We start from the raw sequence: 13970 nt of genomic DNA on the forward strand, positions 1-13970 counted from the left end.
CAGAATATGCAAAGTTTCAATGCTGGCTGCTGCTTTCACTTTAATCACTATACTTTTTGCTATTTCTTGGTATTAATCAGGATAGATTTCCCAAAGTGTCTCTCTTTTAACACAAACGATGTTCCATCCAGGTGAAGGGACTTTGTTAATAGACAAGATTATTATTTTGATTTTACAGGAGTTCTTGCGGCGGCTGTGTGCACAGGAAGGCAAACCTGACAGGGATCATCCTGCCAATTCCACTTCTCTAGATCTCACACACAGAGGAGATGCAACGCATGCAGGTTTCCAAAGGCAGTGACACCACTCCTTCAAATCATTACAGCATGCAAGGATCACAGCAATCTAGCACTTACGCAGCAAAGTCATTGCTACAGGGCAAATCCATGTTTTTATGTAGAGTCTTTCTGAGGTCTGGGATGAATTCTATGACCTGGAGTGAATAAAACTTTTTACAGATCAAAATAAGGTGGTTTGGAAGAGGAGCACTAAGAAAATAAAGGCATCGCAGCAAAAAGACAGCTCTTTCAGGTGCGCTGAATAAGCTACAAGATTTTTAACATTCTCCCTCCTCATTCCTCAGCTTTGAAAATGAGCTTTAGAAATGCAAATCAGGAGCATATGCAGGTGCAAAAACTCCACCTTCCTCCGAGCAGCACAGGGGAAAGGGCTGGTAGCAGGCCAAGGCGATGGCTTGCCAGCAGCGCTACAAATCCGCGCGTCTCTTCCCGAAGACTGACAAAACTGCACATGCGATTATGTCAGAAGAGCAAGAGCCCCATCCCAGAGAGCTCTGTGGCCCTGCGATGCACTTCGAAGTAAATCCTAGAACTTGAATTAAACCCTCTTAAAGTCTCTTTGCAAGAAATTTAGAAGTTTCATTCATCAATACTAAAAAATAATTCTCTTTGCCGTTCCAAGCAGCAGCGCTGGCCAGCTGATCTCCTGACTCTCATTCACTTGGACTAGCAAGCTATTCACACTCCATTATTTCTCAGCAGAACACACATTTTGCTCGACAGGTAACACACCACAAGATGTCAGTCACAAAACCAACAAGAGAAACTGGAAAGCTAGAGAGAAACAGTTCATGTGAGATCAGCTTGGTACAAGCCACGGCATCATCTGGCAACCACAGCAACTGTGCAAAACAGTAATATTAAAAATACAATTTTACAAGTTTTATTTTGTATTTAAATTAAAAATACAAATTTTACAAAAACAAGTCCTGCCTACACTATCTCCTCTTTATCCACCACAGCCCTGGTGAAGGAATCAGCTTTTCAGTGGTAATTATTTCTCCCGGAGTGAACAGACTGCCTGAATACAAGGGTCACGTTTGCCTCGCTTTTTTCACTGTAATCTGTATTTAGCATGAAGGTGTACAGTTTTCTTTCCCTCTCCTTTTTCCTTCCAAAAATTCTTTAAACATAGATCAGTGCCAAGTAATCTCTATAAAAGCACCACCTATTGATATTCAGTTAAAGCGAGACATTTCCTCATTGTCCCAGGGCAACAAGTCATCAAAGCTGATTACACTGCATACATCTGACGGAGCAAACATTTACCCCCGGGAGTTCATTATAGCGCGATTAAACTGCTTAATTACAACTGACATAAATGACTGATAGTAACTTCAGAGAGGAGGTAGTGTTTATGTACGCCAACTTTTTTTCCAGATATTTAGAAGTATGTAATAAAAAGGAAGAAAATAATAATTAAAAAAAAAAATAAATAATCAAGCCAACCTTGTGTGGTTCGTGTCATCTTCGTCGCTGCTGCCAGCTTCATCGCTCGATGAGGAATAGTCTGCTGCTTTTAAGAATGCGTTGGCACCGTCCCTCCCCTTGGCAAAGGAGCCTGGATTCTGAGCAAAGAAAGCTCAGTTGATTTTTTTTTCCCCCCTCATGGAAGAACCCACCACTGAACAGCATGTGCAGTTTTTTTACTCTCCCAGCAAATATAGTTATTGTCGCTTCCACACCAAAAAAGCTTTATTAGGAACTTCTGTTGGTCCATCACAGGTGGGTATTTCACATAGGAAAGTGACATAAGCCAAAATACCTGATTTTCCTTTATGTTTACAGGTGACTCGCTTTAGTCAGTATGTTATTTTGAATCTCAAACATTCATGATTCAACCTTTGTACTTTGCAGGAGCACAGAAGTACCTCCTCTTTCACCCAAGAGAAGGTGTGCTCTGCACCAGGACTGAAGGCTCACCCCGACCTGAGTTCCACCCCAGCCCTGAGGCTTGGGGACCGTGCTGTGCTGGGTATGGAGCACCTTTCGGCTGGAAAGGCCAAACCGACACAGCCATGGCTCACACCACAGGGCAGTCAGACGCCCCAGTCCTATGGGAACTCGTATATAGGCCTCCCATGACACTGGCAATGGCCTAAACAGAGAGTCTTCTTCAAACCTCTGGTCCCTGAGAAGCCGGGGGGGCTGGGGACTCCAGTTATCTGCTCCTGTCCCCTGCTGTCCTGCTCTGCATCCCCCTGGATCACCCAAGCCTGCCTGCCAAGTTTTAAAATGCCAAGCACCCCACAAACTTTTAAAATGCCAAGCATCCCGCATATGAGCTCTTGCACAAGGCACAGTGAGCTCCAGTTGTCTGACAGGCATCCCCTCCCTCTCCCCCGCTTCAAAACACCACCAAGGAAAAGAAATGCCTCAGTAAATAAGACAGAGAAGCAGCAATCATCCTTTCCACGAGTGGCACGTCAGCAAACAGAGAGCCAGGACAGTCCTGAGCGTGTCACAGCCTGGCAGCACACACTCCAGGCAGTTACACACTGGTATCTGCACAAGCCACAGGCGTGGTCTTGACTTCTGGCTTGCACGGCAAGTGATCAATGACCTCCTGAAATATTAAAGACGTACCCTTCCTTTCTAAAGATTTATGATCAGGCAGGTTCAGGAAAACTGAACTCTCTGCTGATGACCTGAGCTGGACACGAGTCAGACCTGGACTGAAAGCTGATGAGAGACATTAATGCAGCAGTAAGCCCGAGCCAGCCCCACGCGGCCTCTCAGACAGACTCATTAGCCAGCAAACTCAAGCACCAACAGAAGGGCTGTCTGCCCAGACATTTCCTCAGTGAAAATTACGAACAATCACAAATACCAGTGGATTTAAAAGAACCTACTGCAATCTGGCCTGGGTGAGAAACTTTTTCAGACTTCTTATGCAGCTGGAAGTGGTTCTGGGACAAAGCGTTCTCTGCCTTGGCCGGTCCTGGATTCCCTAGGAAGAAGAAGAAAAAAAAAGTTTATTTTTTTAAATGCACGCACAGCAGAGTGAGAGACCAGTAAGACAAGCACATAAAGTTACCACCCAAAGCAGACACCAGCTTCTGACGATAAACTTCTTTTTTCTCTTTCTTGCAAAGTGAAACCTTTTTGCTCGTTTCCCAATGGTTCTGGATGCCACAATATTACTTATATAAATTGATACTGGTGCAGTTTAATGCTGCAAGAGTAAGACAAGCAGACCAAAACCTTGGCAACACACTCCCACTGCACGGAACCAGCAACGGTTCCAAGGACTGGAAGGCAGCTTGCAAGGGAGGAGAGTGCGGGCGTGCTAATCCCTTCCTCTGATCCTCTTCTTGAGGGGAGACAGCTCATCGTATCAGCAACTGCTGGGTATATTCCAGCGCTGAAGGTGCCACCCAGCTGTACTCCTGTGACCCCAGACAGGGCTCAGGGAGAGGGTACAAGAGCCTGGGCCCCTGATGCATACTTTCATGAGCAAACAGATGGGGCACCAAGATTTGGCCTTCGCAAAACTGTTGCACAAAAACAGTCCAAAGGGTCCGATTCTCTAAACCCAACTGGGCTGGGGGCAAACTCCTGCACTAAACTCCACTCACGAGCATGGCATCAAACTAAAAGCAGAAGAGGATTCAGCGCTTCCCATAGCAGTGTTTTCCAGTCCCCAATTCCCTTGGGGCACATAGAATGTCACTTCTCAGCTCCTACTTCCATTCTGCGCCATGGGGAAGTAGGTAATAACAGCCCCCGTTTTTGCAGAGAGAACTGGCCCCCGCCACGGGCCACCGCAGCATCAGGTGGCACCTCATGACACTCTGGCCAAGGCCAGGTTCGGGTAGCAAGGAAGCTGTGGCACTACGCTTCCCTCCCAGGTGGCTTGGGGATCTACACTTATCACCACGCTTGCACAGCTATTGAATACCCAAGCAAACAAGACTAGAGGAGCTGGAGTCCATCTGCACATGGTAATGCCACGTTAGGAGGGATGCTTGCAAGTCATTAAGTAAACCTTCCCTTTCAGTGCCCCTACTGTCCACAAAGCTACCTGGGAAGAACAAAAGCAGCCTTGGAGAGATGTGGTCTTCTGCACACAATTCCTGATCCAAGTGAAGGGAGGGAAAGCAGACGTGCCCTCACCCTGCCCCTGGGACACAGCAGCCAGCTCAACTTCTACCTCGTTTGGCAATTTCTGCCATCACCATCCTGCTGCTACCAACGGGACTCCTTGCAAGTTAAGGGGGGAGAATTCAAGCTCACACAAATCAGGATTTGTATTTGGTAATTTAGACAGTTTTATCACAATGACTTCATGTATTCATGCATTTTGCAAAGCTTTTCCAAAACAGAATTCCTTATTGGTCAATGAGTACCTAAGCAACTCAGCAGAAGTATTAGCTTTAAAGTATTTATAGCCCTTTCCTGCCCAATTCATTATCCCTGTGGGTTTGGAAAAGCAACAAACTCTTTCTGGAACACTGTAAGCCAGAACTAGCTGCAATTTAATGACACTTAAGAACCCAAGGAGACAGTTTAAACCACAAGGGAGGTTTTCTATTCTTTCCATTGCTGGTGAGGTTTTCATTTCCCCATGCCAAAATAGCACAGGAGTTACACATCACGCAGACATTGCAAAGTCGAGCTGGGCTGTTGCATGTTCTTCATCACTATGCTGTTATTCAATTGTAAAATGACATAAGAGCAAAAAGAAACAAAACCCAAGCCGTTTAAAGTGTGCTTTGGATTTCTCTTGAAGCAAAGCTTCCTATTCTGTGTAGCTAGTGAAAGCAAAACTGGCTCGATTGTGGAAGTGTAATAAGCAAGCAATTTGTTCTTCATTTATCAAGGGCTTGCAAATTAACAATGTGAGCCTCAGTTTAAAAATAAATGACCTCAGCAGCTCACTGGTGTGGTTTCAGAACATTTTTAGCATCCACCCTGCTTCAAATTGGGCGTGATTCCCCATGTCCCCCATCTTTACTAGTCAACCTGGATGCAAAGTGCTGTAACACACCACTGCTCTGCAAGGAGCTACGCAAGAAATTGCCCTACAGTTGACCCACAGAAAACGCCCTCAGGAATTACAGTAGAGGAACAAAACTGTCCACTTCTGCTCCGTGTCCCCATCTGCCAGAATCTCAGGTCACGGCTCAGGAACCAGAGTCTGTACCACAAAAAATCTGCACAACCATGAGCAAGCCCACTGCATTCCTACACCTCTACCAGTGATACCAGGGTAGCTTATAAAGTCGCACTTTGCTTTAACTGGATGAGGCTATCTCTACCTTTTAACTTCTGCCTTTTTTTTTTCTTCATTTCATAAAGTTTTCATAAAGTGCTGCACAGAGAGTCTTACGCTTCGTTCAGCCAGTACGTTATTAGAGCGCAGAAATATTAGTGTACAGAACTGCTCATCTGTATCATCTTATCAGTGGGCAATGCAAAAAAGCAGCATACGGTTATGCAGAAAATGCCAAGGGGTGAACATTAATATTGAAGTACATCTGTAGGTCTGTAGTGTTGGCTCTGCTGAGTTTCAATGGCGTCAGTAAGTGCAATAGAATTGATTTTTTTTTTTTCCCCCCCAATTCGTAATTGAAGCAATTCAAATCTTCTGTATGGAAATACGTTCACAGTCACTTTTTGACTCAAAAGAGGAAGTGTTTATCTTTTAGGAACATGGAACCATAAAATCCAGTGGGCTTTCAAAACCCTATCACCAGAAGACATCATTTAAAAAAAAAAAAATCCCATTTGCAACGCAGCACTTGACACCCTTCAGAAGCCTGTTCCATGCGATCGGAATTTTGCATATTTTGACTGATGAATCTTTTGACTTCGGAATCACCTGAGGTTGACCAGCTGCTCTGATGAGATCCCATCTCCCACTGCTTGCTGCCAGGAGCGCTGCTGCTGCTGTTTAGCTTCAGAGCCTGTCCCCCGGGGGATGACTGATGAGTGCTACCAAACAGAAAGACAAAAAGCAGATCAGACTATCTTGCATGCAAGAACGCAGACTGGAACGGACCTCCTAGGCCACTGAGTTGAGGTCCCTGCTGTTAATGTATGATATAATACTCTAAAGTTTTATATTCGTTGCTGCTCCAAGCAGGGCCACACAGTAGTGAGAGAAGATGATGGAGGGGATACTCTCCTCTGGGTACTCACTCTGGGAGATTACAGACATTCCCAAATTATTAAAAAGTATCCTAGTATATGTACTTCTCCCTTGGCCTCCTCATACCTGTGTCACTCCTGATTCCAAAGGCTCATGGCTTTTACAAATAACGAAACCTGCTCTAGTATCCTCTAAGAAGATACATCATGACTCACTTACCAATGGAGAACGGAACACATCGGACAGCAAAACAAGCTGCCGAGCTTGTGAAGTAAAAGAGCAGCTCACCCAGAAACCCAAAGCTCAGAAACCACTCACTTGTTACACTTCGGTTTATTTACATGTTTCTTTTCTGCTTTGCCTCCTATAATTCCTAAGTAGAGAGCATTTAGGGCTTGACTTCCTTTGAAAGTTATTTCGGACGATGTTCCTGACTCTGGCTCATCAGAAGCGCTGCACGTTATTTTGTTATGTCCGCTAAATCTGCTTCCCTTTCAAATCTCTCCAACCCTCGTGTCTCACAGCATCACATTCCCTGATTAGACATCCAGTGGGGGCTACCCTTTACCGCTGAGCTCTCTGCATCCTTGGTCTTTTCTCCTGGGATATGAAAAAAGTACACTAGCCTTAAGGGCGGAGTGCCAAAATAGTCAAGATACATCTACAGACAGCATAGGTGCTTGCTCAAGCTACTACAGGCACAAACTTCACAAGCTATCGTTATAAGTGCCTCTAGAGGGAGTTGGGGCCAGACCCCCACTCGCCAAAATATCCAGGCACCTCTGAAACCGACGTAGAGCATCTGCAACCACCCGCCACCACCAGTGTGACGGGCTTGGACCTCAAGCAGCCTGCCCCTTCAGCAGCCACTTACTCTAACGTGAAGGGAAAGCAAAGCATCACCAAATCACAAGAAGTTAAAAAACCGCGCACCATGCCGCCCATGAACCGGGAAACGGACGCACAACTTGCATGCAACCCACTCGGGCATGCCAAACAGGCTGAACCAAACAAGACAACTCATTGCAGGAAGTATTACAGACAAAACAGCCCTTATATATTAAAAATACTGCTTTACAGCAGAAGACAGAACTACGTTGCATTAAAAGGAGGAGAAGACCTACAAGAGGCTTGTTTCTCTTTAAATCAGTTAGGTCAATCAATAAAAGGAAGCTGGCTTAGGCACTTCCTTCAGGTTTAAGATCAGGACCTTTGGTTAGTTATTTTTGTGGACAAACTGACTCAAAAGACAAAATAATTGTAACTGCTATTAAATGAGGTATAAACCCACGTCAGTTTTGGTGATACTGTCGTTATGGATTTGCTTTTAATAAATTGGCCCTAGTTTTATTATTGACAATAAATCGGTGTTAGTATAAGCATAAAATGCCTAAGAGCTTACCTTGAAAGGCATCTCTGATGGCCAGGCTGATCCCTGCTGTAAAATTTAGAGGTTGTCCTTTCTGGAACCTTAAGGATTTAATCAAATGTTTTAAGTTTGCTACTGATATTTCAGACTCAGTTAATAAAGCTAGCGCTTACCCTGTATCAATGCAAAAATGAGACTAACCAACATAAATGAATAACGCTTCGGTGGGACCCGTGGAGAGGTCTTCCATGCTATCAACACTGGAAGCTGCAAGTCAATCGCAGGTGCTCCCAATTTGCTCCAAGCCTGTGCAATCTATCAGGGTGCAGACTGCAAGCGGCTGGCACCTTTCCCTGGAGTCAGCGTTATTCTCGGTGGATATTTAAAGCGGTCAGGGAAACGCACCTGCAGTCACTTAATGCAGCTTTCCCGAGGTGGTGGATTACTTTATGTTGCTACCGAAGGGCTGGAGGAAGAGAGACGCCCCCCACACCATCGCCCCCAAATGCAAAGTAACAAAATGAATACATGCATACATGCACATCCCCCCACAAATATTCTTGTATTTGTTCTTAGAAATTCTGTTAAAAAGAGAAATACACCATCACCCAAATTATACAAACTAATGAGCTTTTCTGCAACAAGCCACAAAGGGCAGCTACAACTACTTGGTCTAACAAAAGAAGTATATCTGCATTCACAGATATTATATATGTACACATAAACTCAGAACACTGACGCGCTTATAAACTCCTATCTTCGTTCTAGATTACTGAGACCCAGTTAATGGACAAGCAATGAGATTGTCACTGAATTTCCTGAAGTCCAGAGGACGGATACTACACAGCGCAGGGGAACTGAGCAGAGTGCTATTAACCACCGACAGCGCCAAACACCCCGAGCCTCACGTACCTTTGGGGGCTGTTCTTCGTTTTGACTCACGCTCCAGAATACGTCATCCTGCACAGGGCTGAGTGGTGCCGTCACCATATCTGACAGTGAACTGCTGTGGTACACATCCTTACTAGCCCGGAAATTTTCACACTTGAAACAAATGAAATACATGTTGAATTGTACCTCCCTGCCTATGTAATACGTCCCAATCTCAACAGGTATCAATGGTTCTGTTTGTGAGATCAAATTTTTAGTCAATGTACAAGGAGTATTGTGTTTGGATACAGCCCTACTCACCTTGTCCACTGCGAAGTAAGTTACTCATTTCCAGCATATTAGCATGGAAAGCACAAATATTTCAAAGTGGAGGGTACAATAAAAAGAAAGAGTAAAAACACCTATGCAGTACATATATCTCCCCTTCTTAAATCTACAGAGAAGCTAATAGGTCACAGGCAATGCACAGCGAACTACTTAACTGGATGATGCAAAAATTACTGTTGAGTAAATATATTTCATTCAAACCCGACCAATGCTTCCATTTCAGAATTTCGATAGTGTAATCACTGGGGGAACCCACCTGCTCTAAGGCAGGCGGTGGCTTCCAAACCAGCGTTTGCAAGCCCACCATCAACCTAGAGTCAATGGAGACAAACTGCCAGCTGGAAGCGCTTTAAACTCTCCAATGGTTTTGAGGGTGCCCTGGCCCTCCTCTGTACGAGAATTTTCAATTACTTGAAAAAAACCCCAAACAATTAACTTGAGAATGCAGTAAGAAAGAAATAAGAAAATATGCTCAGACTACACCTCATGGGTGGTCCCGTCTAGGTGCTTCCATCATGACCTCCTGTGTTTCAAAGGTATCTTCAGAGGTATCAAATTAGAGCATTAGGGTAGCAAGTGCCCTAATCACGGGGATGGGAGGGAGAAGCAATCAAATCGCTTCATTACAAAGTCTTTATTCCAAGGTAACAACAAGCCAGCAGTGTAAAACTCAAATACTCAAAATTTGGTTCTCTGATCCTTTCTGTATTTAAAGAAAAAAAAAAAAAAAAGAGAAAAGAAGGAAAGGTCTCTCAAATTCTACACACTAATGATCTATTACACCGGTGTCTTCTAAAGGGGAAGAAAGGCAGAGCACTAGAAATGTCAACTGAATGTACTGATCCTCCCTGTAATGAGAAATCCTCCTGGCCACAAGACCGAGACAGAACACATGGAAATGCTGTGCGAGCTGGGCCTGTCTTGAGGGATTGCTATGCTAGAACCAATTTGATGTTAGAGAAACAGAAAAAAGTATTAGAGAAATGCCCTGAAGCTATACCACTTTGTGCTTCTTCTTGTCAGACCTCCCATGCAAAGCAAGACGGGGGCTCCCCGGAGACACCCGCGGCCGGCAGCAACGGGCCCTGACACCCTTCCCACATTGGGAAACCAGCACCACATCGGTGCCCCGGCACCCTAACACACCTCTGCCGGGAGGCACCGCTTTCTCAAATGCGCGGCAAGACCAACATGTCCACCGCTTGCATGCCTAAGAAAGGGGCTGACAATTTTTGTCTGAGTCAAAGTTCAAATTTTTTTGTCTCGATTGAGTTACTGCAGCTCAGATCAGAGACAGCTGCAGTTCAGTCTCCCCAAAGAATGACTCAGACAAATATTTTATTGATTTACAAGTCAAGCGTATAAAATTCTCTACTTCCCCAGTCTTAAAGTAAAATACAGTAACTGAGAACTGTGTACAGCTTTTCAATAATATAATATGATTAAGAACTCCCTAGAACTCTACAAGATTAGTTATTTCATGGGAACAATGTTCAAAATCACTTAAACATTGACAGGTAGTAATTCTAAAACTAGCTAAAGATGCCAAACATCCGTTCAAACTTCCCATCACAGCCTCCCCAGACGAGCACGGCAAAGTCAGACATCAAAAACCAGTCCTGAGAAGTTCACCTAGTTAAATATTCAGGTGCTTTTTCTGCCTTTTTGGGAAAATATGCTCTGTTGACTCCCTTTATAGAAAAATCGCTTTTTCAGCAGTTATAACATTTCATAATCCATGTCCTTTCATTTTGCCAAAATTACTTTTTTGCCCAACATGATTGTCACTAATAATAGTTTTTAGTTAACCAGAATTATCTCAACAGCAAAGTGTTCCCCTGAAAGGATTCATCGTGTGTATAGAAATAGGTTTTATAGCAAGTGTATTATTATCAGAATACAGGAAGATATTTTTTTTTTCCCTTGCCACTTTTTCAACAAGATACTTACATTTCATCCTAAATTCCAGCTTTTGAGTCCTGAAGACCACCAGAAAACTACTTCTGCTTAACAGCACGGCTGAGCTTTGCTGAATCGTGATATAAGTGACTGGGTGAATCCAAACTCTGCAGACGGGACCCACACACCTTCTTTGGGCAGAGAGAGACCAGTACAATGGCACCACATAAAGCCAAGAAGTGACTCCTACTTTTTGGGTGATTTCTGCAGGACCTGCAAGACTTTGCAATTCCACAGCAAACCAAAACCGTCTCAGATAACCTCCTAAATCACAGTGTTTGATACTTCCCTTAAGTTTTACAAATAAAATAATTTTTTTTTGGGGGGGGGGGGGGAACAACACACGTGAATGAAACACAAACCCCCTAACAATGATGCTAAACTACTGAGACTTGAGCCTTACATTGCTTTTATTGTAAGTAATACTGAAAGAACAGCAGTTCCTCTCAGGCACAGAAAGCACTGGCAGACAAAGCGTCACCTACCACGTGTCTTCAAACCACAAAGGCACACCTAACAGAGCTAAGGCAAGGGACCCCTCGCTCCCTGAAATTACAACACAAGGTGATAATAGTACAAAAGACTGATTACTAGAGTTAGTTTAGAAGAATTTAGGAGCAAGAAGTTTTAAAGAGAGAGGCTGCACTGCTTTTTGGAGGATGCCCAAGTTACTAATCTGAAGTGAATCTATATGCAGAGGGTGGATAAGTGCAACTGTTCTTACAAAACAGCATAAAGGAAAAGGATTTTCTTAAACTACTGAGCAGATCTGCGCTGGGATACTGGGTCAATCCATGACCTAACGCACAGCTAGTTCTTCTAATATCGTCAGCTTTATTGTCCTGTTTCAGCCACGTTACTCCAGACAATAGAGGAGACCTAGCTAGCGAATCCTACAGGAAAACCCCAGAATCAATTAAAAAATGGAGTTTATTTCAGATGTGAGCTAAATTCCTCCACTAGTCAAGCAGCAGGAGATGCTGGGCAGAGAAACAGACTCGGTGACTTTGTTCAAGAAGTCTCTGTAAAATCCTGTGGGTAGTCCAGAGCGGCTCATCCCACACCGCCACAACCAGAGCGTCAGATCTGCTACCGCACTGCAGCAAACACAAAACAGGTACAAAACAGGTGGAAATGGTACACTCTGATCTGGCAGCGTCTCACATTTCCCTTACCAGACAGACAGGATACAAGACCCTGAGAAATCATGCTCCCTGAACCTCAGGGGCTGTGTTTAAGATTTTCAGTGAAATAATTTTGAGAGAGATTTGGGCAAGCAGGATGAGCCACAACATCTTGCCAAATACGATCATTTAAAGTAAGAAGTCATTTTTGTGTGAGCAGAGCAGTGATGACAGCTGATCCCTCTCTGACAAACCTGGCTGGAAGTTCTTCAGCGCAGACATCTGTGATGAATTCAGCTTGCATTTTAACTCCGCAATTCACTTTTAGTTTAAATCAACAAGGCACCCACATATCGAACTTCACAAGTATATCACTGTGAGTCTTTTAATCTCCAGGTGACTAACTGACCCATCACTCATATTGCCTTCACACTTCATACAGGCAGCATATCCAAGCGTGCCGCTATTAGCATCAACAGCTGCTGCCAACCAGCAAAAGGAAACACAACCTTTCAGAGGATTCATAAATTACCCACTGACATTCATCTGGTCTCCATGCTAACATGGCAGGTAAGAGTACAGATTGCCTTCTCCCTGTCCACACGGTCCCTATCAGCTGGAGCACTGACTCGCGAGCGGGTAACAGGGCAGCTACCAGCAGGGAGTGAAATCACACGGTAACAACTGTAGATCACTCGCTGCTATTATCCTTAAGTAACACCATCGCTTTAAACAACATAAAATTTTTATAGTGTAGTTTCCATCAAGGAATGTGAAAGAGGTTGGTAAATTCCGCTTCATTCCTCACCACTCCCAGTGGCAACTGGGAGAGGTGCTACCAAACCGAGACGCATTGACAGGGCCCAAAGGAATGAAGGGACATGTCCCAGGTGATGCAGCCAGCCTAGATCGCAGCTCCTTTCATCCCGGGAGTGGCATTTTAACAGGGCACGACCATCCTCTGTACAGCCGCTGTGCTCCTGCAGAATCCCAAATGCCCCGCAATAAACTACGGACTCTCCCACTCCTATTGCAGGGTGAAATACTCGCCTCAAGGAAGCTGCCAGCCTCTACCCAAGGCTAAGGGACAAATGTCCTTCCTACAGACCTTGCACCAGCTCTCCAGTGATTTGATCCTACAAGCCAGGCCATCAACTCAGCCCGTTTACAATACTCGTGTCCTGAAAAGACAGACAGGCCCTGGAAAAAAGGATGTGTGAAGATACACAAATATTTTCCCAGGTAAAAGCTGTCAGGTGAAACAGGGCCTTTCCTCTCCCAACAGCTGTCTATGGCGATTCTTCCATCATCACCAAAGAGCAACCTGAACAGGAAAGGCACAGGAAGGCTTTCACTTAAAGATGGTAACAGCCAGCTATTACCTGCCTCCCAGAGGCTCGCTCCAGGGCATAAACAGAAGCCGAAGGACAGGGGAGAGCTGAGCCAGGGAGCCTGATCCTTGAGGACCCTGGCTCTTGGGGAAGGAGGAGCTATGGAGCGCTTTGCGAAGCACAGCCTGAGAAAAAATAGAACGTGAGAACGGTGCTATGAGGAGGGCTGATTCAGGACATGTCAAGCTTGACATGGCGAATATACAGAGCTGCGAACAAAGGCCTGATTTTTAAGGCACTTCTGTATCTTCTTTTTTAAACCACTATCTGTATCAAGCTGTGGGACTTCAATCACCCTGACACCTGCTGGATAAGCAGCATGGCAAGACGTAGGCAATCCAGGAGACTCCTGGAGTGCATAGAGGATAACTTCCTAAGCCAGGTAATAGACAGCCCCACCAGAGGGGACGCGATATTGGACCAAGTGAGCTAATCGGTGATGTCAAGACTGGAGGCAGCCTGGGCTGCAGTGATCAGGCACTGGTGGAGTTCGCAGTCCTAAGGGATATGGGTCAG

General features: G+C 44.8%; 1 protein-coding gene across 2 annotated transcripts in view; it reads right to left on the minus strand.

Annotated features, from left to right (window-relative positions):
- Window positions 1–13970, minus strand: part of NRK (Nik related kinase) — a 105591-nt gene that overhangs the window by 28953 nt on the left and 62668 nt on the right. For both annotated transcript variants that reach the window (XM_063347445.1, XM_063347444.1), the window contains exons 16-20: window positions 8675–8806; window positions 7796–7863; window positions 6124–6236; window positions 3152–3249; window positions 1749–1867 (exon numbers count right to left, since the gene is read on the minus strand). In XM_063347445.1, the coding sequence (XP_063203515.1) occupies window positions 1749–1867; window positions 3152–3249; window positions 6124–6236; window positions 7796–7863; window positions 8675–8806 (530 nt within the window). The remainder of the gene's footprint in view (window positions 1–1748; window positions 1868–3151; window positions 3250–6123; window positions 6237–7795; window positions 7864–8674; window positions 8807–13970) is intronic.

Source organism: Chroicocephalus ridibundus, chromosome 9, assembly GCF_963924245.1.
Source record: "Chroicocephalus ridibundus chromosome 9, bChrRid1.1, whole genome shotgun sequence".
Classification (NCBI taxonomy): Eukaryota; Metazoa; Chordata; class Aves; order Charadriiformes; family Laridae; genus Chroicocephalus; species Chroicocephalus ridibundus.